At 43.2% G+C, this 22,879-nt stretch overlaps 1 protein-coding gene across 2 annotated transcripts in view; it reads right to left on the reverse strand.

Moving 5' to 3' along the window:
• pepd (peptidase D) overlaps nucleotides 1-8,307 on the reverse strand; it is a 46,207-nt gene extending 37,900 nt beyond the window's left edge. Inside the window, exons 1-4 of one of the 2 annotated variants that reach the window (XM_076995033.1) lie at nucleotides 8,156-8,307; nucleotides 6,990-7,176; nucleotides 5,722-5,849; nucleotides 4,098-4,161 (exon numbers count right to left, since the gene is read on the reverse strand). In XM_076995033.1, coding sequence (XP_076851148.1) covers nucleotides 4,098-4,161; nucleotides 5,722-5,849; nucleotides 6,990-7,176; nucleotides 8,156-8,172 — 396 coding nt within the window. In that variant the 5' untranslated portion in view covers nucleotides 8,173-8,307. Of the gene's footprint in view, nucleotides 1-4,097; nucleotides 4,162-5,721; nucleotides 5,850-6,989; nucleotides 7,177-7,955; nucleotides 7,985-8,155 lie in introns of those variants that run through there. The other variant, XM_076995034.1, reaches the window with a different exon arrangement.
• Nucleotides 8,308-22,879: the final 14,572 nt, after the last annotated feature.

Below are 22,879 nucleotides of genomic sequence, written 5' to 3' on the forward strand. Positions count from 1 at the left end.
TAACTAGATAATAAAAGGTCAGTAGCAGTCTCCCTGTTACAGTTTGGTGAACTAAATGTAAACAGTCTGTTGGCTGTGAAGCTTCTACGAGTAGAGAAGAAACTCCATACTGCTCTCTCCAGTGCTTTAATAGTGTTAACTCCACCTCTCTTTTCACAGGGCCTTAACCCCGTCTCTCTCTTCAGTGCATTAACCCCACCTCTCTCTTCAGCGTGTTAACCCCGTCTTTCTCATCACAGAGCATTAACTCCACGTCACTGTTCATAGTGCATTAACCCCACCTCTCTCTCCATAGTCCGTTAAACCCACCTCTCTCTTCATAGTGTGTTGACCCCACCTCTCTCCACAGTGCCTTAACCCCACCTCTCTTCACAGTGCCTTAACCCCACCTCTCTCTTCACAGTGCCTTAATCCCACCTCTCTTCACAGTGCCTTAACCCCACCCCTCTCTCCACAGTGCGTTAACCCCGCCTCTCTCTTCACAGTGCGTTAACCCCACCTCTCTCTTCACAGTGCCTTAACCCCGCCTCTCTCTTTACAGTGCATTAACCCCACCTCTCTCTTTACAGTGCATTAACCCCACCTCTCTCTTCACTGTGCGTTAAACCCGCCTCTCTCTTCACTGTGCATTAATAGCATTAACCCCACCTTTCTCTTCACTGTGCATTAATAGCATTAACCCCACCTCTCTCTTCCCAGTGCATTAACCCCACCTCTCTTCCCAGTGCATTAACCCCCGCCTCTGGGATATTCCTCTAGGGTTAAGGGGTTAAAAGTCAAGCAGATATTTAAAAGATCTATAAAGCCATGCCACTGAACATGCAAACATTTGACATACATCCCTGGAGGGTTTGCATGACAGTAAGTATACTTTATCACAATTAAGCAATGCATTAATCATGGTCTCATTTACGGACTCTCCTGGGCTCCCCTCCTCCCAAGACAGCTGTGGGTCCTGCCAGCCTCTTTAAGAAGGCCCACTCACAGGGGGGGCTCTCCATACTATAGGCAACACAATATGCATGATGGTCTCTAGGGTGTTGCACAGTGCTGGTGTTGAGATTAGCCCTGTCCCACAGCCAGTTGTACTGCCATGTACTGCTAGCAGGTGTAGGACTGGCACTTGCTTGGTCTTGTGTGGTCATGATTAGTGCCTCCGTGCTGTCCTTCAGTCTTACATTTCCAGACACTTGTTGGACTGTCATGTTGGCCACCTCCTGTCAGTGGGACATTCCAAGGAGGGGCTTATCCTGTCATGGCACCTCCTTTGCTTCCATGGCGACCACATCCCCCATCTGGTAGCGGTGCTCCCTCATCAGCTCGTCCTCGGGAGAACCCCGGGGACCACTGCCTTGGTGGGGGGTGGGGGGATTTTTCACCCTGGACATTGGGCCTCCCCAGCTGAGCACGGCTTTGCCTCCTATATCTTAGGTGGAGTTTTCCAGTCTTGGTGTTGGCAGGTCCCGGTTCTTTTGGCCAGTGTGTTGGCAATGTGCCTGCTGGGTATGTGATGGTTTGTAGGGTGTACGGGATGGGGGGGTGGGTGGTGTAACTGGTACTGGGGGGACTGGTAGTGGGTTTGGCTTTGATCTCATTGTTCCTGCTACTCTTGAGGACGTCCTCACCCTGCGCAGAGCTGACGATAATGACCTGCCTGTGTGATTGGCAAATATTTTTAGATGTTCCGGTACATGTATGTTATCAGGTTTCAGATGCATATCTAATTCCAATTCATAATTACATTAAACTAAATAAGGGGGAGAAAACAAGTATAAATGGCAGCTGTGTGTGTGTGTGTGTGTGTGTGTGTGTGTGTGTGTGTCTTTGGGAGATGATGGTGAGTGTAAAAGGGTCTGAAGTCGTTTGCTAAATATAACCAATTAAAGATTAAGAAATATCTTGCAAAATCTTGACGCAATATGAGCAACGCAAAGCGAAACGCTTCGAGCCCCAAAGAACAAGTGGGAAGAACACAGAGTCAGCAGAAGCTCCGGAGAGCTCGCGTCTCTGTGTCTCCCGCCATTAATCACCCTAACCAGCCCGGTAATAATAACGAGAGTTCAGCTAAAAATATACACATATGTTGTGGGTTGACCTTGGGGCGGAGATGGTTACCATGACATCATCATAAATAGGTGTGGTGAGGCACAGAGAGGTAGAACCGTGCTGGTGAAGCCGGCCTTGTGGTTGTGTGTGAACCAACGTGCACGTAGCCCCTCTCCTCCCATCCCAACACCACACCTCCCATATCTCTGCTCACTGCCCCCAGGGCAACACCACCCATCCTCCAACCAGTGCAAAAGGAGGAGGGATCCGCTGTCTGAAGTCATGGCAGTGCAATATTACTGCAATCGCTAAAATGCTGTTTAAAAAAAAAAAAGATGGGGAGAGAATGAGTGAAGGGCTGATGGGTGCATGAGGTACCTTGGGTACACTACATTAAAACACATTGGGGATCCTACAGGCTGTGTTACTGAGTCACAGCCCAGGACCGAGCTGAGGTTCAGCAGGCAGAGGGAGGTTCAGGGGGAGAGAGAGAGAGAGAGAGAGAGAGAGAGAGAGAGAGAGAGAGAGAGAGAGAGAGAGAGAGAGAGAGAGAGAGAGAGAGAGAGAGAGAGAGAGAAGGAGAGACAGAGTGAGAGAGGAAGAGAGAGAGAGGGGGAATAATGAAGAGAGAGCATGAAAGAGAGTAAGAAGATGGGAGGGGAGACAGTGTGTGTTCCAAATTTCACTTCCAACATAGTAGGTCTGACTCAGTGCTGTGATATATCTCAAACTCACACACACACACACACACACATACACACACACACACCCTTTTTCTCCCAGAATAGCAAAGTGTCTGATTTGCATTCACACAGTAGCTGTGAAGATCAGGAACTGTCAAACACAACAGCAGCAGTGGTGCAGCCAGACCCCAGGCTTAAGCCTGCGTGTCTGCCGTGTGTCTGGCCGCATCTCCACCCGCATTTCTGCTCACGTTTCCACCAGAGCTCAGCAGGCACTGAAGCTGCATGGGGGGTCCGAGCCTCACCAAGAAGCATCGGGGTGACATCTCGGCAGGACAGCGGGCCAGACAGGTCAAACATGAGCAGCCTACGAACCTGGCGGGACGCCATCTCGTGAATAAGGAACTCCAGCGTGTGGGAATGAATAAAAGCTGGTAGGATTATAGCTGATACCTGAAAGGACACCCATATGGTCATCTTCCCACTACATCATACCTATACACCACAAGGGAAGACTTAAAGCGAAAAGACAGGAAGGCAAGACTGTTGCAACATAATGTGCCACGAAGTGTGTGTGTGTGTGTGTGTGTGTGTGTGTGTGTGTGTGTGTGTGTGTGTGTGCATGGGGGGGGAATATGGGTGCACACTCCAAACACACACACAGTCCTGACAGCTTTTGGAAATGTTCACAGACATCACAATTGGTAGAACCTTTGAACTAAAACTCAGACTGTAGGCCCTCCGACATTATCTTTGGATCTCGATGATTAGGGGTAAGGTAGTGCTTTCCTAATTGCTATAATAAACCCGTTATCTCAAGACCAACCCTCAGAACATTCGTCTTTCCCAGTAGCTACCCATACCAAAACTCCTCAAACATGTCCTCCTCAAACATGTCCTCCCAACTCCTTTACAGCCTAAGAGAAATCAAACATGGCCATTTTTGTGCTCCACCTTGGCACTCATATCGCAGTGTCACTGCGACATTTCTGAACAAACCGCCTCAACAAATGAGCACCCCACTCCCCCCACCTCATGGCAACCCAGCCGGCCAATCACGTTCGGCATAGATGACTCCACATTAATATTCATTGTGTGTTTACTTTTTAATAGGAAATTCTCCTTCCTGCATATTTGACTAGTGGTTTACAAGCTGACGACAGCTACCTTGTACGCTCTTATTTGCCTTCAGCTTCAGCAAGTACAGTTTTAGAAAACAAGAAAACAGTGTGAAACCAGAATGAACAAGTCCAGCTCAGGGTCACTGGTGAAGTTTCCATGGTGTTACCCTGCTAAGCCCAAACTGGAACACAGCCTAGATGTTAGCAGACTTTCACATACATTTCACCGGACAACCGATATACTCACGTCACAGGTGTAGTGCACCTCATCCACTGCATACTTCTCCTTGAAGTGTTCTCGTGGATGGATCCTGCCAAAAGACCCAGATGAAAGCTGCTTTAATCGGTGCACACACAGGACCCTGCATGGGAGACAGCACGGTCGTGCTGCACAAGGACTTCTGCTCTGAAGAGTGGCAGTGGACATGATGGAACCAAGACCAGGTGCATCATGGGGTGTCGTGTTCCTCCGCCTACAGTACCATTGTGGCTTTGAAATAACTTTTGTTATTATTGGCTTGCTGCATAATTATTTTTCCAGCCAATATTTAATTGTCCTTATTCAACCTCTTTTTGTTGCATGTTGCCTAATATAGGACCAACTTCCAAAGACCTAACAGCGTTAAGATGTCCTAACTGCTGGAGGCTCAAACCAGATACATAAAATCTCTTACTCATCTTGTACTGTGAAAAAGTTACTAATTGATAAAGAAGCACAGCAGACTGTAAGAGCACATTTGGCTAAACCTTCATATCAGGTGTCTAATCAAGTGCCTGGCAAACACTTTTCCCTTGAGCGGCCCACAACACACTACGGCCATGCTGTCAGACTTCCCTTGAGCACATGGGAAGCACTGCATAAGCACTTCCTGTCTGGAGGGGAAGTCCCTGCCACTCACAAACACACCCAGGATCTCATTGGTTGGGCCCTCTGCCAGAAAGAACCCATCCGTGCTACTAATTTTGAGAGGCCATAGAATAACCTTGTATTCTTATGAATCTCATAACCAGCTAATCATGTGCAATAGAACAGCCCCTCTGTTCATATGTCATTTAAGATGGCTTCATGTTTGTATATATTACAGGAGCAACTCCTCAGTATTGAAGACTGGCGCTCCAGAGCCTGAATGACCAGTAACAGGGCGGATTGAAACGCTCCCCAGCAAAGCCTGAGATGATCTCTTCACACCACCCACCCTCTCCACCACGACTCAGTGAGGCAGCATCTGCTTCTCAGGGACAGAATTGGCCAATCAGATCTGCACAGCGAGCCATTCTGATGTGCATGTGTGCATTCTGATGCACATAACCGTGAATAAAAGCGACGTGGTAACACGTGGTACATTAAGTGTTTACTTACCAACATGAAGTAATGCATTAGTTAACATGAACAACACATGAAGTAACATTAACAATAATTAACTAATGTTAAGTAAACGTAACAGTTGAGGCTCCTGTTTGGCTCTTTGTTGCTTACACCTTTTTTGGTGTGACCTTAAAGGAATATATTAAATTGTACTGATTTACCTACATAAGTAATGGGTAACTTAAAAATATTCAGAATCTATCAGCATAGGAACCGAAGTGTGTCCATACTGTTTTTAGTGTTTTTAGCTCTTTAGTCCCTTTTGTTCCAAATTAAAACACTAAAGCTCTAAAAAGGTGTGAGCAACAAAGAGCCAAAACAGGAGCTGCAACTGTTACATGTTTACTTAATATTAGTTATTATTGTTAATGTGTTACTTCATGTGTTGTTCATGTTAACTAATGCATTACTTCACGTTAGTAAGTAAACACTGGTAAAATGTAAATGTAAAGTGTTACCAGCGACGTTTAAGCTGCGTGTGTGGTGGCTCGGATGTCTAACTTACTTCCCCATCCAGGTGGCATAGCTCTCAGGCAGCTTGGGGACGAACAGGAGGGACTTGCCGGTGTCCACCTCCAGGGCTCCATAGCAGTCCGCCTCAGTCACGCCAAACGTCCAGTGGAAGAAGGATTCCTGTAGGATACGGAGGGACAAGAGTCACGCACCACTCTCACACGTCAGGCCGAGGGACTCAGGAACACTGGACTCGCATAGCACAGTCATGTACACTAAAGACCACCCAGTCACCGCCACTACCAGCACTACACCTTCAACACCAGCAGTTTACACAAACATAAAAATAAACATTTTGTTTCCCAGTCAGTGGTTAACACAACAACATTATTGTTACATGCCAATAATTATGGTTTGACACCATGTAGCAGTGACTACTTTCAAAACAGAAACAAACATGCCACACACTCAGTGGTTTTAGATAGTGGCAGTTAAAAGTCAGACTCCAAAAGCCCCCTCAGGGCAGCTGACAAAGCACACATGACCTCTGTTCATCAGTGTGGATCCTAAAAACAGTATACAGATATTCCACAACACACTGGCTCTCAACAATTAAGACTAGTCACTCAAGATTTCATCTCTGCCCGAGAATGTTTCATCAGTGCAATGTGGAAGACACTCTAGAAGTGCACAGCTCAGTCTTATTAGAGTGAGTGTGAGTGAGTGAGTGAGTGAGTGAGTGAGTGAGTGTGAGTGAGTGAGTGAGTGAGTGTGTGTGTGTGTGTGTGTGTGTTCTACATCACAACTGTGCAATTCCCTGCTACTAAACGATCATGGGTGAACATGCAACTAAACAGACGAAGACAACATTTTATTCAAATGAAGAAATTTTTTACATATGAAATAAACACGTAGAAGACAGAAAGAAATACCTGCTATTCATTTATTTATGGATAACACACACACACATCAACACACACACACACACACACACACACACACACACACAAACACACAAATCAACACACACACACACATCAACCTCACACTTTCATCAGCCGCCTGCTCCTGTAGTGAATCACAGACCAGCGAGAGTCTCCTTACAGGCTAGAAGTCTAATCCATGGCTTCTACAGACAGGCGAGTCAAGGTGACCCCCAATGGTGAACTGGGTGGTTGCCCGACTGGTCAGTGTCAACCCAGTACTGAAATACCAACGACAGGGGTAGCAGCGCCTTTCTGAGGAGGTGTGCGAGAAGTTTGACGTTACCTGTCAGAATGTTTGGTGCTATGAAGAGGGCAGTGTTGCTGTGGTCATTACCTGTCGGAAGACCTCGTCTGTATCGGTGCAGTAACGCTGTCTCTGCTCTCCACCCTGCAGAACCACTATCGCCCGGGGCTGTAGGTCCTGGACCCCCCGAAGACCCTCACACAGGCGCTGTCGGTTCTGAGCAAACAACGCGGCAGACACCCTGAGGGTGTCCTTCCCCATCCAGAACACACCCTTTCTGCAAAACACACACACCATTTAAGGTGGGAAAGGGGATATGAGAAATATGGGAACGGAAGCTTGTTAATAACTGGCAATTGTGAAAACAGCTGAATTTACCCTTAAGTCTAACATTCCATAAAAAGTTTTATATCACGACTATATATTGATAGGAGGTTTTACATATAAAAATATAATAGATCATACACAAGTAAACGCAGTCAGAGCACATAACTAGAGAATTAATCATTAAAGAAATAATCACATACGAATAAAAGGACATAAAGCAGAGCACATGTCAAACATGAATTCTGATAGAACAGTTAGTTGATAAATCTGGAAAATTTGACGACTAACAAATTTCCGAAGATATGGCATGGATTTATCATTACGAGCACCCATAACGTGATTATAATACGACATGGGCAAAGTCTGAAATTACGGCAAAAATCCTAAAGTCCTCAAGAGACGAAGTCCGAACAATCAAAGTGCAAGAAATCAAGACAGCGAAATACTTGCAGTGTCAGCACTGTCCGTTAAAACAGTAACAGAAGCACAACGGATAACACAACTTTTTGATTGTTGTTATTTTCTTTGATTCCACCTCCTCTGGAAACATTTTGCAGTCATTTTAATCTATTTTCTATGAGATATTATAATAAGATCTTTCAAAACCAGTTTTCATAGTTTAACCGAAACATGCAGTCACTCGACAATATATATATATATATATATATATATATATATATATATATATATATATATATATATATATATATATATAAACCTCCAGCATACATTTCCAAATTCATCGATCAGTAATCGTAATAAAATGTAAAAAGATGAGTGACGACACTCGCCCATCAGCACATATTACAATACGGGCGAGAGAAGCTGACGATTACATATACAAGCACAAACGTTAAAAACTGAAGTCTTATACAGTTATTAAGAAACGAAAACAAAAAGTATTTTGAAGCTCTGCAGCGCACACTTACATTTCGGATGTAGCCATCTTGAACACTGCGCGAATCACGTGACCGCAGCAGCTGATTTCGGCTGCCACGTTGGGATGACACGTGACCGTAGCAGCAGATCCTTAGGAAGTTCAGGCTTCAGCGTTTTGCTGACGGTAGACTGTACAGGCTGTCTTAGCGGATCACATGACTTCAGACGGTGGAATATCTTTCACACTGAACTGCTGTCTTCTGTTTCCTAATGGAGCCTACTTACAGCAATATACCGTCCTTCTCCATTTCCTGTTTTATGGTGACACTTACAGACCACGTCATTAGACGCATGTATATTCTGGCTATACACACTGCTGGCCATCTTCTAGTGTTTCTTTGATTCCTTTTTGACCACAGGACATGTGGGTATGATATTCCGGGGTAGAGAACCACTGGCAGTCCAGTAGTCACATAGACATGTGTTAACCTCCAGCACCTGTGACTATGTAAACCCAATATCTTGTTACTCAAATAATATGCACTCAGCATCTTGGTGAGAAAGTGAGCGCTGGTGAACAGGGTAGAGTGTGGGAGACTATACATGCCTTCAGGTAGGTTACTGTCAGTAGGCTAAATGTGGATTACCTACAGGATAGATGTAGGATAGAATACCTCATGTAATACTTGGTTGATATTGAGCTCTTTCTGTAAACTTTGCACTTCAGACATTTACAATTAAAAACTGAACAAGAAGGAGTCTTAAGTAACTTAAACATAAAGAGTAGCTGCTGTCACTCCTGTTTGCTGTACAGTTATCACAGCATTTCCTGTTTTGTGGAGACACTGTTTTGAAATAATGAAAAAAAAAAAAAACTAATTGTCCAACTGCTCACCATCTGCATGTATCCTAATACAATAGTGAGTGTTGCTAATACACGGGGACTGTTGCTCACAGTCTCCCTTCTGCCAAAAATCATGTGTGACTCTGACTTATCAGAAAACCGTGAACTTGATACCAGATAACAACAGACCAAACTTATGAGAGAACTGAATCAGCTTTTGGCCTTATAACATGACATACAATTGTGCTCATTGATTTCCAGGTCATTACTTCCATCAGCCTGTAGTCAAAATCAAATCAAATCAAATTTTATTTTTAAAGCGTTTTTTACAACAGCTGTTGTCACAAAGCAGCTTTACAAGTGTCGAGTGTCCAGTAAGCAAGCCAAGGGTGACAGTGGCAAGGAAAAACTCCCCAAGGGCATGAGGAAGAAACCTTGAGAGGAACCAAGACTTGGAGGGGGGGGGGGGGGGGGGGGGGGGGGAGGGATGAAAAAGATGTGAGGGATATATAAAGTCCATCTTGGTGTGTATTTAAAAACATGTAATGTTACATGTTACATGTAATGTTATACATGAGTTCTTTATGTAATTCCTGTTCAGTCCTAAACGTTTCGATGGTTGGTAATGTTAGTTATAGCAGAGGAGAATTCAGGGCGGTGAGAGGGCCCAGGATAGTGGATTTATCCTTCATCCACACTGGTTAGTCAGGGCAATGGGTTGATCCTTCATCATATCAGGTTAGGCAGGAGGTGGCCGGCCCAGGATGGATCTCTGGAAAGGCTCGTCTCTCCTCATCTCAGTGTTCCTCGAGTACGCGGGCAGCCATGTGGAGAAGATAAAACAGTGAAAATTAGCTTTGTATGAGGACATATATGGGACAGATGAAATTATTAACATTTCTGGAGTGTGGCAGCAACTCCAGCATTAAATTAAATTAAATTATTACAGACTAGCTGAAAAGACAGAACCAGAAGGTAACATAGACTTGGGAGCATCCTTCAAACCATCCTATGATTTTCATAGTCAGCTAAGATCCAGGTTTGTAGATCCCGACAAAGCTGAACATGCTGAACATGAGTCAAGCCCACCCATCTTCACCCAGCCCCACCCATACTTCACCCATACCCACCCAACCCACCCATCTTCACCCAGCCCCACCCAACCCACCCATCTTCACCCAGCCCCACCCATACTTCACCCATACCCACCCATCTTCACCCAGCCCCACCCATACTTCACCCATACCCACCCAACCCACCCATCTTCACCCAACCCCACCCATACTTCACCCATACCCACCCAACCCACCTATCTTCACCCAACCCCACCCATACTTCACCCATCCCCACCCATCTTCACCCATCTCCACCCAAACCCACCCATACTTCACCCATCCCCACTCAACCCCACCCATATTTCACCCATCCCCACCCAATCCCACCCATCTTCACCCAGCCCCACCCATACTTCACCCAACCCCACCCATACTTCACCCAACCCCACCCATACTTCACTCATCCCCACCCATCTTCACCCATATTTCACCCAACCCCACCCATTTTCCCCCATCCCCACCCATACTTCACCCATCCCCACCCAACCCCACCCATCTTCACCCAACCCCATCCATACGTCACCCATCCCCACCCAACCCCACCCAACCCCACCCATCTTCACCCATCCCCACCCATACGTCACCCATCCTCACCCAACCCCAGGCATTCTTCACCCATCCCCACCCAACCCCAACCAACCAACTGTGGTTTGAGTAGAATAATGGAAAAAATGCACCTGGACCACTAATAAAATGGTCCATCCTAAATGGTTATCCTAAACAATATCAGGAGTTGGAGTTTAGTGAGCAAATTCACATTGCCACAATTATATAGAAAAGCTAAGGTAAATTTGTAAGTAAAATTCATTCAGCTGAATTAATGATGAAGTGCTGCCTGTTGCTTATAATCTCTCGGTTTCTGTTTGCCTGAGTGTGAGTCTCAGCCACAGAGTGAGCACCGCCTCCCTTCCTTCTCCCTCCTGCTGTCCCTCCCTTTCTCTGGAGTTTGAGTATGGAGCAGCTGGCACTGCTGGCTCCTCAGGCTCTGCTTGTAAACCTGATGTAACCCAATACTTGTACAAGTGATATAGAAGTGCATACATGTCCCCCATGTACACAATATGATTGATGAGCTATCTAAACATATAGATCAAATAGATCAAAGGCACAGAATTCAAAGGCATAATGATAGATAGAAATTCTCAATAAATTCAATCAGAGAACGCTGAAAGCTGAAATCTTGCCTAAAACCAGACCTCCATGAAGCTGATCTGGTGGCATCCATGCCTGGAGTGGACCACAATGCCAGGGCTCAATGAGGGAGGAATTTAGGCAAATACGGCCAAAATTTATCCTTCTAATACTTTATACATGGCCATCCCTATCAAAGATGGTTTCAGAGCTTTAAAATGTTCTCTTGATACAAGACCTAAGAATTTGTAATAACTCTAAAGTGCTTGAGCTTTGACTAAGTTCTACTCACAGGTAAGAAGAGAATTAAACGTATGGGTATGAATATCACACCATCCAACGCAAACCTCTGCTGCAATCTGATCAATCGATGAAGTCCTGGCCCGGTACTGACACTGGTACTGGTCCTGGTACTGACAGTAGTACCCCTAGTACTGACTGAAAACGTCCCTAGTTAGTCATTTTGAAATCTGATTACTATGTATTGTGTTTTTGGCTGTTATACAGTAATCAGCTGCCTGTGTTTTTACTGTGTTTCCTTGCTATGCAAAACTGCCTCAAAAATCATATGTTTTTAGACTACCAAGCTACCAAGTCCTGCAGTTGTTAATGAGAATATGACTCATTAGGCTAATTAATACAACAATGTCCTGCAGCAAATGCTACTAGTCTCCTCGTGGTCATGGATTACATGTGTTATGATGTACTGTACTAGGTGGGGTTTGGGTTGTGATATACTGTACTGGGTGGGGTTTGGTTGTGATGTACTGTACTGGGTGGGTTTGGGTCATGATGTACTGTACTGGGTAGGGTTTGGGTTGTGATGTACTGTACTAGGTGGGGTTTGGGTCGTGATGTACTGTACTGGGTGGGGTTCGGTTGTGATGTACTGTACTAGGTGGGGTTTGGTTGATGAGTGTGTGGCTTTGAGAAACCTAATGTCAGGAACAATGCATAACCCCTCCTCCAGATTATTAGCCACGCACCTGTCTCTCATTCCTTCCTGCCCCTCCTCGACTACTTAAAGGCGGAAGTAACGCTTCCAGATTGCGAAGTATTGCCGTTTTCATGCCGTGTACCGAGCGTTCTATTGATTCCATTGCCTGCCCGTGTTCTGACCTCTGTTTCCCTCGTAGACCTCTCCCTCAGCCTAACCCTTTGGTATCTTTCGGAGTCTGCCTTCACGTTCTGACCCTGGACCCTATTATATTTTCAATAGAAGGGATTTTACTCTGCAGTTGGATCCTACTATGCCTAGTTGTTTCGTTACACCTAACCATTTACACCCAGTTGCTGCAGACTTATCAGCTGCACATCCATGATGCGAATCTCCCGTTCCACCACATCCTGGTGCTCTATTGGATTGAGATCTGGTGAATGTGGAGGCCATTAAAGTACAGTGAATACAGTGAACTCATTGTTGTGTTCAAGAAACCAGTCTGAGATGATTTGCGCTTTATGACATGGCACATTATCCTGCTGGAAGAAGGACACTGTACACTGTGGTCAGAAAGGGATGGACATGGTCAGCAACAGGTAAGCTGTGGCGTTGACATGATGCTCAATTGGTACTAATGGGCCCAAAGTGTGCAGGCAGTATAAATCCATACTTTCAAGTTCATGCCAAATTTTCACCCTATCTGAATGTCGCAGCAGAAATCGAGACGGGCAACGTTTTTTCAATCTTCTACTGTCCAATTTTGGTGAGCCTGTGCAAATTGTAGCCTCAGTTTCCCGTTCTTAGCTGACAGGAGTGGCACCCGGTGTGGTCTTCTGCTGTTGTAGCCCATCCACCTAAAGGTTCAACCTGTTGCTTTTCTGCATGCCTTGGTTGGAACAACTGGTTATTTGAGTTACTGTTGCCGTTCTATCAGCTCAAACCAGTCTGGCCATTCTCCTCTGACCTCTGGCATCAACAAGGCATTTGTGCCCACAGAACTGCTTACTGGATATTTTCTCTTTTCTCTTTTTCTGTAAACCGTACAGATGGTTGTGCATGGAAATCCCAGATCAGCAGTTTCTGAAATACTCAGGCCAGTCTGTCTGGCAACAACAACTATGTCATGTTCAAAGTCATTTAAATCACCTTTCTTCCTCATTCTGATGCTCAGTTTGAAGTGCAGCAGATCGTCTTGGCCATGTCTTCATGCCTAAATGCATTGAGTTGGTGCCATATGATTGGTTTATTTGCCATTTGCGTTAATGAGCAGTTGGACAGTTGGACCTAATAAAGTGGCCGGTGAGTGTATTTTGTGATGTATTTCGTAAGTCATTGACACTTAATGATGTTGGCCCTTTAAGGGTGCGCAGATTCATGGGATATGTATGCTGTTTTGTTGGTTCTAAATAAAGAGGAGCAGGATAGCTTAACGTAAAACCGATGGCCCGTTTCGGTCTCGTTATTATCAAGTATATCACAGTTCCCCAGCCTACTGCCGATATAACATATTTAAATGTGGTTACACATGTATTTTTGTGTGGGTTATCTCTATCAAACTATAACCCTGATACTCAAGAGGCATAAACTGATTAGGAGTAAATGGGATCCAAATTCCACCCAGCTCTGAAATAAATATGTTTATCCTGGCATGAGGAGAACCTTTCTAGGATGTTTCTATTATGCCTGAAAATGGTGGTTTAAATACCACCATCTACTATGAACCTACAGCCTCTCATTCATATTCACAATATATTCACAATTCTGAGTGAACTCATTGCTTACTACAGCCCATCTCGCCCTTTGCACTCACAAAATGCTGGATTTCTATTGTCACGGTACAGAGGGCCCCCTGCCGGTTGCCCCCGTCTACAGCGGCAGTTGTCCTGTTTTTGTTGCGGTGTGTTCATCCCTCAGGTGGGCGGGGCCTATGAGCCTACTAGCTCCAATTCAAGATTCTTACACAGTTCCAATCTTTAAATCTAGACTTAAGACTCACCTATTTAATCAAGCCTTCAGTTAATATTCCCTTTGTGAAGGTGTGGGGCTCGGGGGACCCCAGACATTGAGACTTCTGATAATCTTAGATGTTGATGCTGTCATCCAGCTGTATCATGGCATCACTCATGTTGTGACAATGACTTGGCTGGAAAGCAATGTCTCAGTGAGCCCTCATGACTGTGGTCACCTCTGAACCCCTCCCTTTAGTTATGCTGCTATAGATTAACCTGCCGGAGCCACATGCTGATCACTGGCACGTGAGCTATGTACATTTAAATCAATGGTTGTTTAAATTGATGTCCACACACTCAACCTGTATTGTCTATCTTTCTGCATGCTTCTACCTAAGACGATTACATACAAGCACCTAGGAGATGGTCTGGCTTGCCGATGGGTGTACTGATGCCAGGGTTGGATGTGCCATTGCCACAAGAGGACGTGCTGATGCTAGCTCCTACCTGAGGCTCGCCATCTGCACTGAAGGGACTGTGACTACTTGGCTGGGGAACTAGAACCAGAACTATAAACATAGAACTACTTTTTGACCACAAATACGGACTTGTGCTAGCGGGCTGCCCAATGGACAATGGGTTCCCTTTTGAGTCTTGGTCCTCCAGAGGTTTCTTCCTAATCCCCACCATCATAGGGAGTTTTTCCTCGCCACTGTCGCCTTTGGCTTGCTCATTAGGGGTCTGGATCCATACGATTGTAAAGCTGCTTTGTGACAACATGTGTTGTAAAAAGCGCTATATAAATAAATTTGACTTTGACTTTGAATTTGACAATACAGCTTTTGACATTCCAATGCCATATACTCAAACCTCTCTCCCTTACTCACATGTACTCAAATCTCCCTTCCTTTCTCACATCTACTCAAACCTCTCTCCCTCACTCACATGTACTCAAATCTTCTTCCCCTACTCATAACTCCAAAGGCTTAAATGCACTTGATACGAGAAAGAAGACTTCCTCCAAAGAAGTTTGAAAATTATTGTTAGAACAATTGATTTTCTAAGGAAGTCATAGGTGTTGCTTTGGCTAATGTTACCTGTTCAGAAAACAGATGTAGTCTCCTTTAAACAATCTAGTGGTAAAACAAGAATTCCTTTGGTGATCGCTTTTCATCCTATAAACAAAAGTGGCTAATATACTGAAACCCTTCAGGGTCCTTCAGAATGATGCATCTGAGCCTCTGCTTGTCTCATACTAGACAAGATAAAAACCTCTAAGAAATGCTCATTAAGAGTGAGAGAAGTGACCGGTTGAATAATAACTGGTACGGGAACTTGCAACAAATCTAGATTTCTTACATGTAAATTTAGGAACACAGAAACTAAAATAACTGGCACAAAACTCTTTGTCATCACCCATTCATTGTTTTGGTAAAAATCCTTGGCCCTTCAGCATTAAGGATTTGTCATTTCCAGTGACGAGACATTTTAGTGCTAATGGACAATGTATTAATGGCATATCTGTGGCATTGTTAGTTGTTGTTATGACATCAATGAAGTTTGGGAACATAATGAAAGACACCACTCTAAACTCTAAACTCCAAGGAATGTGTGTTATGATTTAAACTCCCCTGTTTCAAACATAAACTGGTTCGTCTCCTAGAATTTCAGATGTACTTGCATGCACGTGTGCTAACAAGGCAGCTAGGTTCTGAACATCCTCTTTAATATATACACTGTAAAAAATTTCAAGTCTCACCAACTAAAAAAATCTTAGTGACCCGTTGCACCTAATTTTTTTAGTTGGTCTAATTTAAGCTCTGCAAATTGCAAATTTTAAGTTCTGCTGACAACTACAGAATTCAGTCTAATTAAAGAAATTAGTTGAGCCAACAAAATGTTATATATTAACCAAATACACCTAGTGAGTCCAACAAAATGTTTTATGTTGTTCTAGCTACAATTGTTTAGTTCAACTGGCGGAGAACCAACAACTTACGTTCGTCACAACCCCCTCGACAACTTACGTTCGCCACCCCCCCCTGCCCGCTCGACAACTTATGTTCGCCCCCCCCCCCCCCCCCGTGTCCTGGTTTTCCCAAATATGGTCACCCTACATTTTATGCTTTATGAAGTAAATTCAAAATATAAATAAGTACAATACAATTACAATAAGTAATTGTGCATTTTATTTGCAAGTCAAAAAGTAAACATAAAATATTACCAAACAGGCATGAGAGCTGCTTTATAAATGTTATGAAAATTGAAACGTCGTCGAGTCAGGAGGACAAGAATGAGCCATGACACAAACATTAGCTCAATGCTAATTTATTAGCAATACGCTAATGGCAAAAACACACTGGTTCTAAGGGAGGGGGGACACTAACACGCATACAACACACATCCAGGGAAACGGGAGAACTGACCGCGGAGCTGTATGTGGTTGGAAAAAGTATCTAAAAAAGTACTTAATTAGAAATCGATTGGGCTTCAGCAAATGCTTAATTACTACGCAGATCTAGCTAGCTAGGTAGCTAACGTTAGTCCGCATGCTAACAGTTTGCCGACGTGAGGTAAAGTTAAATTCCAAACGGACAGTTAACGCGTACCGTTAATCGGTAGCTTGTCCTTGCCAATCACAACTGTATTAACACTAACATTACTAAACTCATAGCAAAGTTAAAACACTGAAAAACAACTTGTTGGCTTAGCTCTAGTTTTGATAACTATACGTTTGGAAAATATGTTGAAATACGACCTAGTTCAAAATTCAAACTCAACAAACACCACCAAGTTAGTTGTGTTAGCTTAGTAAAGATCCACATTAACTTCACTCAGTGAACGTTTGAAGTCCTCTAGATAAATGGTGAAACGCTGGGTCTTCATTTTAGTTTTGGTGCAGAAGGCGCCAAGAAAATCGTCTCTCTTGAGCATGCGGATTAGTTTTACCACTACCACTATTGTTCGCCCAACACAGTTTTTTACTTTGGACTTGACATGTTGACTGAGAACCATAATGCTCATTCACTGAACACAAAATATTAAGTTGAATGGTAAAAATGCAGCAGCTGATGGCACAACTCGTTTTTTGTTTTTGGAGTAACTATTTTTATGTTTCATTGCCCACATAAATTTTTATATTCACAGAACATAAGCAAACAAAGATTTTTTACAGTGTACATATCTCCTTCATTCTTTCTGCTTGTGTTTGAGGGTTTCAATGGCTGATGATTTCACCAGACCCAGATATACATTTGGACATGCTTTTGCTTCTGGTTACAGACAACATATTTATTTTGGCAATGTATAGTAAAGCATGGATTAACTTCAACAGTAAACAGCAATGCAAACTTTATCACTTTTACCGGGCCAGCTTGATCTGGTCTTTACTGTGAGAGCAGTTAACAGAAGGTTTGTCTTAAAACTGCTTACCTCAGTGTTAACTGGATTAGACTGATGGAACTAATGATTTTTATTAGTCAAGGACATATATTTGTATTTGTGTCACCAGAAAGCATACCAGATAGCATAATAAGCTACCTAATCATCAGTTTGATGGAAACGCATAACAACTTGCAACAAACTGCAAAGACCTGCAAAGACCTACAGAGGTATTTGTTAGGTGTGTTTCAACGGCATTTGACAAGGAGTAAAACAGATCAAACAGATGACATTTCAAAGGTCTGCCTTGCGTAGGCTATGTCTTAGTTGAAATGCACAACCATGACTCTTGTTTCTTTTTTCAATGCTTATTGGGTGGGTTGTGTGTGTGTGTGTGTGTGTGTGTGTGTGTGTGTGTGTGTGTGCGCGCGTGTGAGGGGGGGTTGGGGGGAAGCAAAATTAGATTTGCCATTTTATTGGTCCATAATTCTTCTGAACATGACAAAAGCGATGTCGGTTTGACAAGCTAGCTAACCCAGGAGAGCTATTTCCTGCCAAAGTCATTACACTGCCTTTTTTGCTGCGAGGAAATTAAGACATGATTCCAAGATGAGGCAAACTGCCTTTGAAGACAATCTTTTGTTTTATTACTCTTTTATATCTTTTAATCACTGTGATGTATGCCTGTTTCGTCTGTGTCTCTGATGAGCTTGTAGATTTAATCAGTGCCTTTAGACAAAGTCAAACTTGTTAAGTTAAAAAGGGGTAACCTATAACATCACTAAATAGCTACGCTGCCACAACGTACTGATGCTGCCTGCACCCCTTCCTTACTCCCTACAACAACGTCAGATTTTCTAGGATTCTTTACCAAACTCCATGCTTGGTTAAAAGTGTTCCAGGACTATTGGCATAAACTTTTACAATATTTGTCAGATCTCAGTTAAATTGATCCTACTTAAATTTTTAAAAATAAAATGCTATGAATTGGAAGTTGTCTGTATATGTTTTCTTACATATACCTCACATATCTTCCCATCTGTGCGTATACATAAATATATTAACAATTGTGGTGAAGACATTTCAGACAGAGATACTTCATCAGCAGTGCAACCAAAGCGATTCTATATATTTATATATTGTATATATAAAATACAGTATGTTCTCTGTATGAATCAAAAAGTGCAAAGATTGCTTCTTTCTTTGTGGCCTGGCCCTATACCACTTACAGCAGTGATCTGGGCCTGATCTGATCCAGCCTATATATGTCTGTGCTCTACAGAGGGGAGGAGAAGAGGGGTGGTGTTAGTGGTGGAGGGTCTAAGTGCTGTTAGACTTGCTCTCTGTGGTTGTGGTCAGGATGTAGGCGAAGCTTTCATCAGACCAAACGCTTCCCCTATCCAGGCCTCTGCCCACACCTGCATCCATCTCAGCTTAAGAGAGACAGAGATGGGGGGAGAGAGAGAGGGGGATGAGGGTAGGAAAACATCAGGAGGTAGAGGATGTTGGGGAGGCAGAGAAAGTGGAGGGAGAAAGAGAGATAAAAAAATATTTTGTTCAGCGTTTTTCTTCGTACATCTTATGACAAATGTTGATAAAGCAACCCACAAATTGATTGACATATTTTCTTATGCTTGCAATTACCAATCTCAAAAGGAATACCCAAAAATAACAAATGATAAGACTAACATAGAAAAATGGCTAGCAAAGAAAAACAGTTTAACAAAGAATGTACAAAAACAAGAAAATTCCTTTGAAAACTTCCAAACCTGAAACACATCAACTCTACCAACCAAGAACTAGGCCTAAACTGTTTATCAGCACTGAAGACACAATACGTCACCTACATTATCAGACATGATGCCCTATTGCATGTCATCTACATTATCAGACATGAAGACCCAGTTCATGTCGTCATTATCAGACATGAAGACCCAGTGCATGACATCTACATTATTAAACATGATGACCTATTGCATGTCTCCTTCATTATCAGACTGTCATGGTGACAATATTTTGAATTGATAAATTAAAACAATAAAATAGTTAATGTTAAACAAAGTTTCTAATAAAAAGTTAAACATCATCATGCTAGAAATGCTACAAAGGGCAGTGCTGAAATTTTACAACCAGCTTTGAAATTCTTGTCAATTTCAATATTCAAATTTGGGGATAACTTTGACATAATTTCGAGCCCTTCAATTACATGTTTTAGCATTGTTAGCAGACTATTAGTAAAAATCTTCTGCAGTTTCATTCATTTGATAATTCAAACATTTATCAACAACCACAATATAATAATAACAAATCTGAGATTGACTTCTCACTAAAACATAATCTCTCCAGCCCTTAATAAAAAAAATCACATCCACATATCTAGAGGAAAAATGTCAGGTGTTTTGTGAAATTACGAAGGCCTTTGACTCAAAGGACCAGTCTTCAAAAGACTACAAAGTAATGTAGTGGGTCAAGTGGGGGCTAGGACTCGGCACTTGTAAAGCTGCTTTGTGACAACAACTGTTGTAAAAAGCGCTATATAAATAAAATTTGATTGATTGATTGATTGAAGTGTACAATATAATAAAACAATTAAGCATTACAACTGTAAAAGCTTCATAATTGTAAAAGCATTGCAACTGACTGTAAAAGCATTGCAACTGTAAAAGCATCACAATTGTAAAAGCATCATAACTGTAAATGCATTGCAACTGTAAAAACATCACAACTGTAGATTTCGCAGGAGAATCTATACAGAACTATATAAGATCAGAGAAAACACAGGCATATTTGTAAATTCCCATTTCTTATTAACTGATATTGTTTTCTTCATTGTATTTTATTCATGCAGATGTTCTACTAATGTACTGTAACGTGTGAGGAAGGCAGGATGCAGAGAGGAGTATTCATGGATTATGTAAAGTTTTAATCCAGGGATACCGTGACAGATACATTTATATATACAGTATATTGTATTGTTTTGGATAGATGGGTATTTTAACCTGTCATATTATAACAATAATGTATTTTTTATTGGCAGGGATATACAGAAAGAGAGAGAGAGATAGAGAGAGAGAGAAAGATAGGGAGAGAGAGAAAGAGGGATAGGGGAGAGAGAAAGAGAAAGAGAGAGGGACAGGGCTGAAAGAAAGAGAGAATGGGGAAGATGGAGGGGTTAGAGAAATGGATAATGGATAATGCTGTGCTCTTGGAAAATGGTGAGAGATGAGATGGTACAGGTTTCTTCAAACACAATGCCACGGTTCCATCTGTTCTAGGAGATGATGTGAAGGGTCTCCTCTAAGCTTCAGAAATGTACTGGCAGTGCGAACCTGCCATACTTACTGTGGGAGAGGAGTGAAGTGATTTTACAATCCACCAGATTTGTGGCATCTTGTAATTGCCAGTCGAATAACCAACAAGGCATCAGATTTCTGCAGATAATCACATCTTCTTGTCAACACATGAGAACAAATCCAGTGGGTCCAGGTCTTTTATATTTTTATTAGTAAATTTGTCCATTCATTTGGCTAATGCTGTTCACTCTGTCAATATGGTTGTTTGTAGTATTTGTGCCAACAAAGCATAGTTAAATTGAATTGAAGGAGAGAGAGACATAGAGAACAAGAGAAACGATTAGAGACAGGGAATATAATAGGAAATCAAAGGGAGCAGGGAGGAGGAGAGAGGGAAAGAGAGACTGACAGTGTGTGTGTGTGTGAGAGAGATAGGGAGAAAGAGAGAGACAGAGAGAGAGTTGGGTCAAATAACCTTTGAGTTTTTTGTGTGCTAAATATGTGTGATGGATCCCTGCCTGCCAGTAGAGGGGAGAGTGCCACTCTGTGTGCAGCAACTGGAGTAGAAGAAGAGGAATATGATGAAGAAGAAGATGAAGAAGGCAAAGGAGGAGACGACAAGTAGGCCATAAATCTGTCCTAGTTGAAGTTTTGTTTTATTTAAGGAGGATAGCTTGACCCAACACAGCTTCTACCTGTAGATAGGCACAGTGTTCTAGCTTCTGTTCAAGGCAGGGGCGCAGATGGAAATTCTGAAGTGAGGGGGACCAAGCTGTATATATATATATATGAAGGGGACATGTCCCCCCCGTCCCCAGAGCCATCTGCGCCCCTGGCTCAAGGCTTCATTTTTAACTGGGAGGGAGAAATGTGACTTGGTCCTCTGGAGTGGTTGAGAGGAGCATCATCCAGACCACATCCAAGGAAAGTGTAACCTTCTTTAACACGGGTTTGAAACTTTAGAATCTGCCTCGTGGTTTGCCTTGATACCCACAAGAGATGAACGTAAGTAGCCTCAGCTATAGACCCAGTGCAATGACACCACCCACAGTGATACTGCAAAACACAGAACAGAGCTGGTGTGTTCTGCTGCTTGTTGTGGAATGATGGCGATACAGACCAGAGCATTCTGCATTCCTCTCAATCATTCTATAATGATGACAAGATTGGACCTCACTCTGGATCAGGAACTTACTATGGATCAAGACCCTGCCATGGATCAGGACCTTGCTGTGTATCAGGACCTCACTGTGGATTGGACCTCGCTCTGGATCAGGAACTTACTATAGCTCAGGACCTCACTGTGGATCAGGACCTCACTGTGGAATAGGATTTGATTCTGGATCAGGAACCTGCCATGGATCAGTAACTCACTGTGGATCAGGATCTCACTGTGGATTGGACCTCACTATGAATCAGGAACTTACTGTGGATCAGGACCACGCCATGAATCAGGACCTCACTGTGGATCAGGACCTTGCTGTGAATCAGGACTTCACTGTGGGTCAGGACCTTGCTGTGAATCAGGACTTCACTGTGGGTCAGGACCTTGCTGTGAATCAGGACTTCACTGTGGATCAGGATCTTACTGTGGATCAGGACCACGCCATGAATCAGGACCTCACTGTGGATCAGGACCTTGCTGTGAATCAGGATCTCACTGTGAATCAGGATCTTACTGTGGATCAGCAGAGCCACTTGGTGTTTTTTCTGGTTGCAGCTGGTCTCCTCGGCAGTGTCGTAGTGACGGCTCTCACATCACACACGGCTCCACACACACCTCCACACTGAATATGCACATGGACACACAACCCAGCCACACACACCCATGGACACATGGCATATGGACACACCCATATCCACCCACACACACACTGGCAGGCATTTGTCAAACTGATTTGTGACAACACATGTGGTAAAATTACAAATAACAAAAAATAATTTTGACTTGAATTGGCACAACTACACACACACACACACACACACACACAAATATACGTAAACATGTGCAAACACGTGAGAAGCAAAATAAGCCTCTCTACAGGAGTTCTTTCCATCTTTTCCTTTCTGTTTTGACAAACACACACACATATCAGAAGTAAAATAAGCCTCATAACTGGT

The sequence above is a fragment of the Brachyhypopomus gauderio genome, chromosome 2 (assembly GCF_052324685.1).
Source record: "Brachyhypopomus gauderio isolate BG-103 chromosome 2, BGAUD_0.2, whole genome shotgun sequence".
NCBI lineage: Eukaryota > Metazoa > Chordata > Actinopteri > Gymnotiformes > Hypopomidae > Brachyhypopomus > Brachyhypopomus gauderio.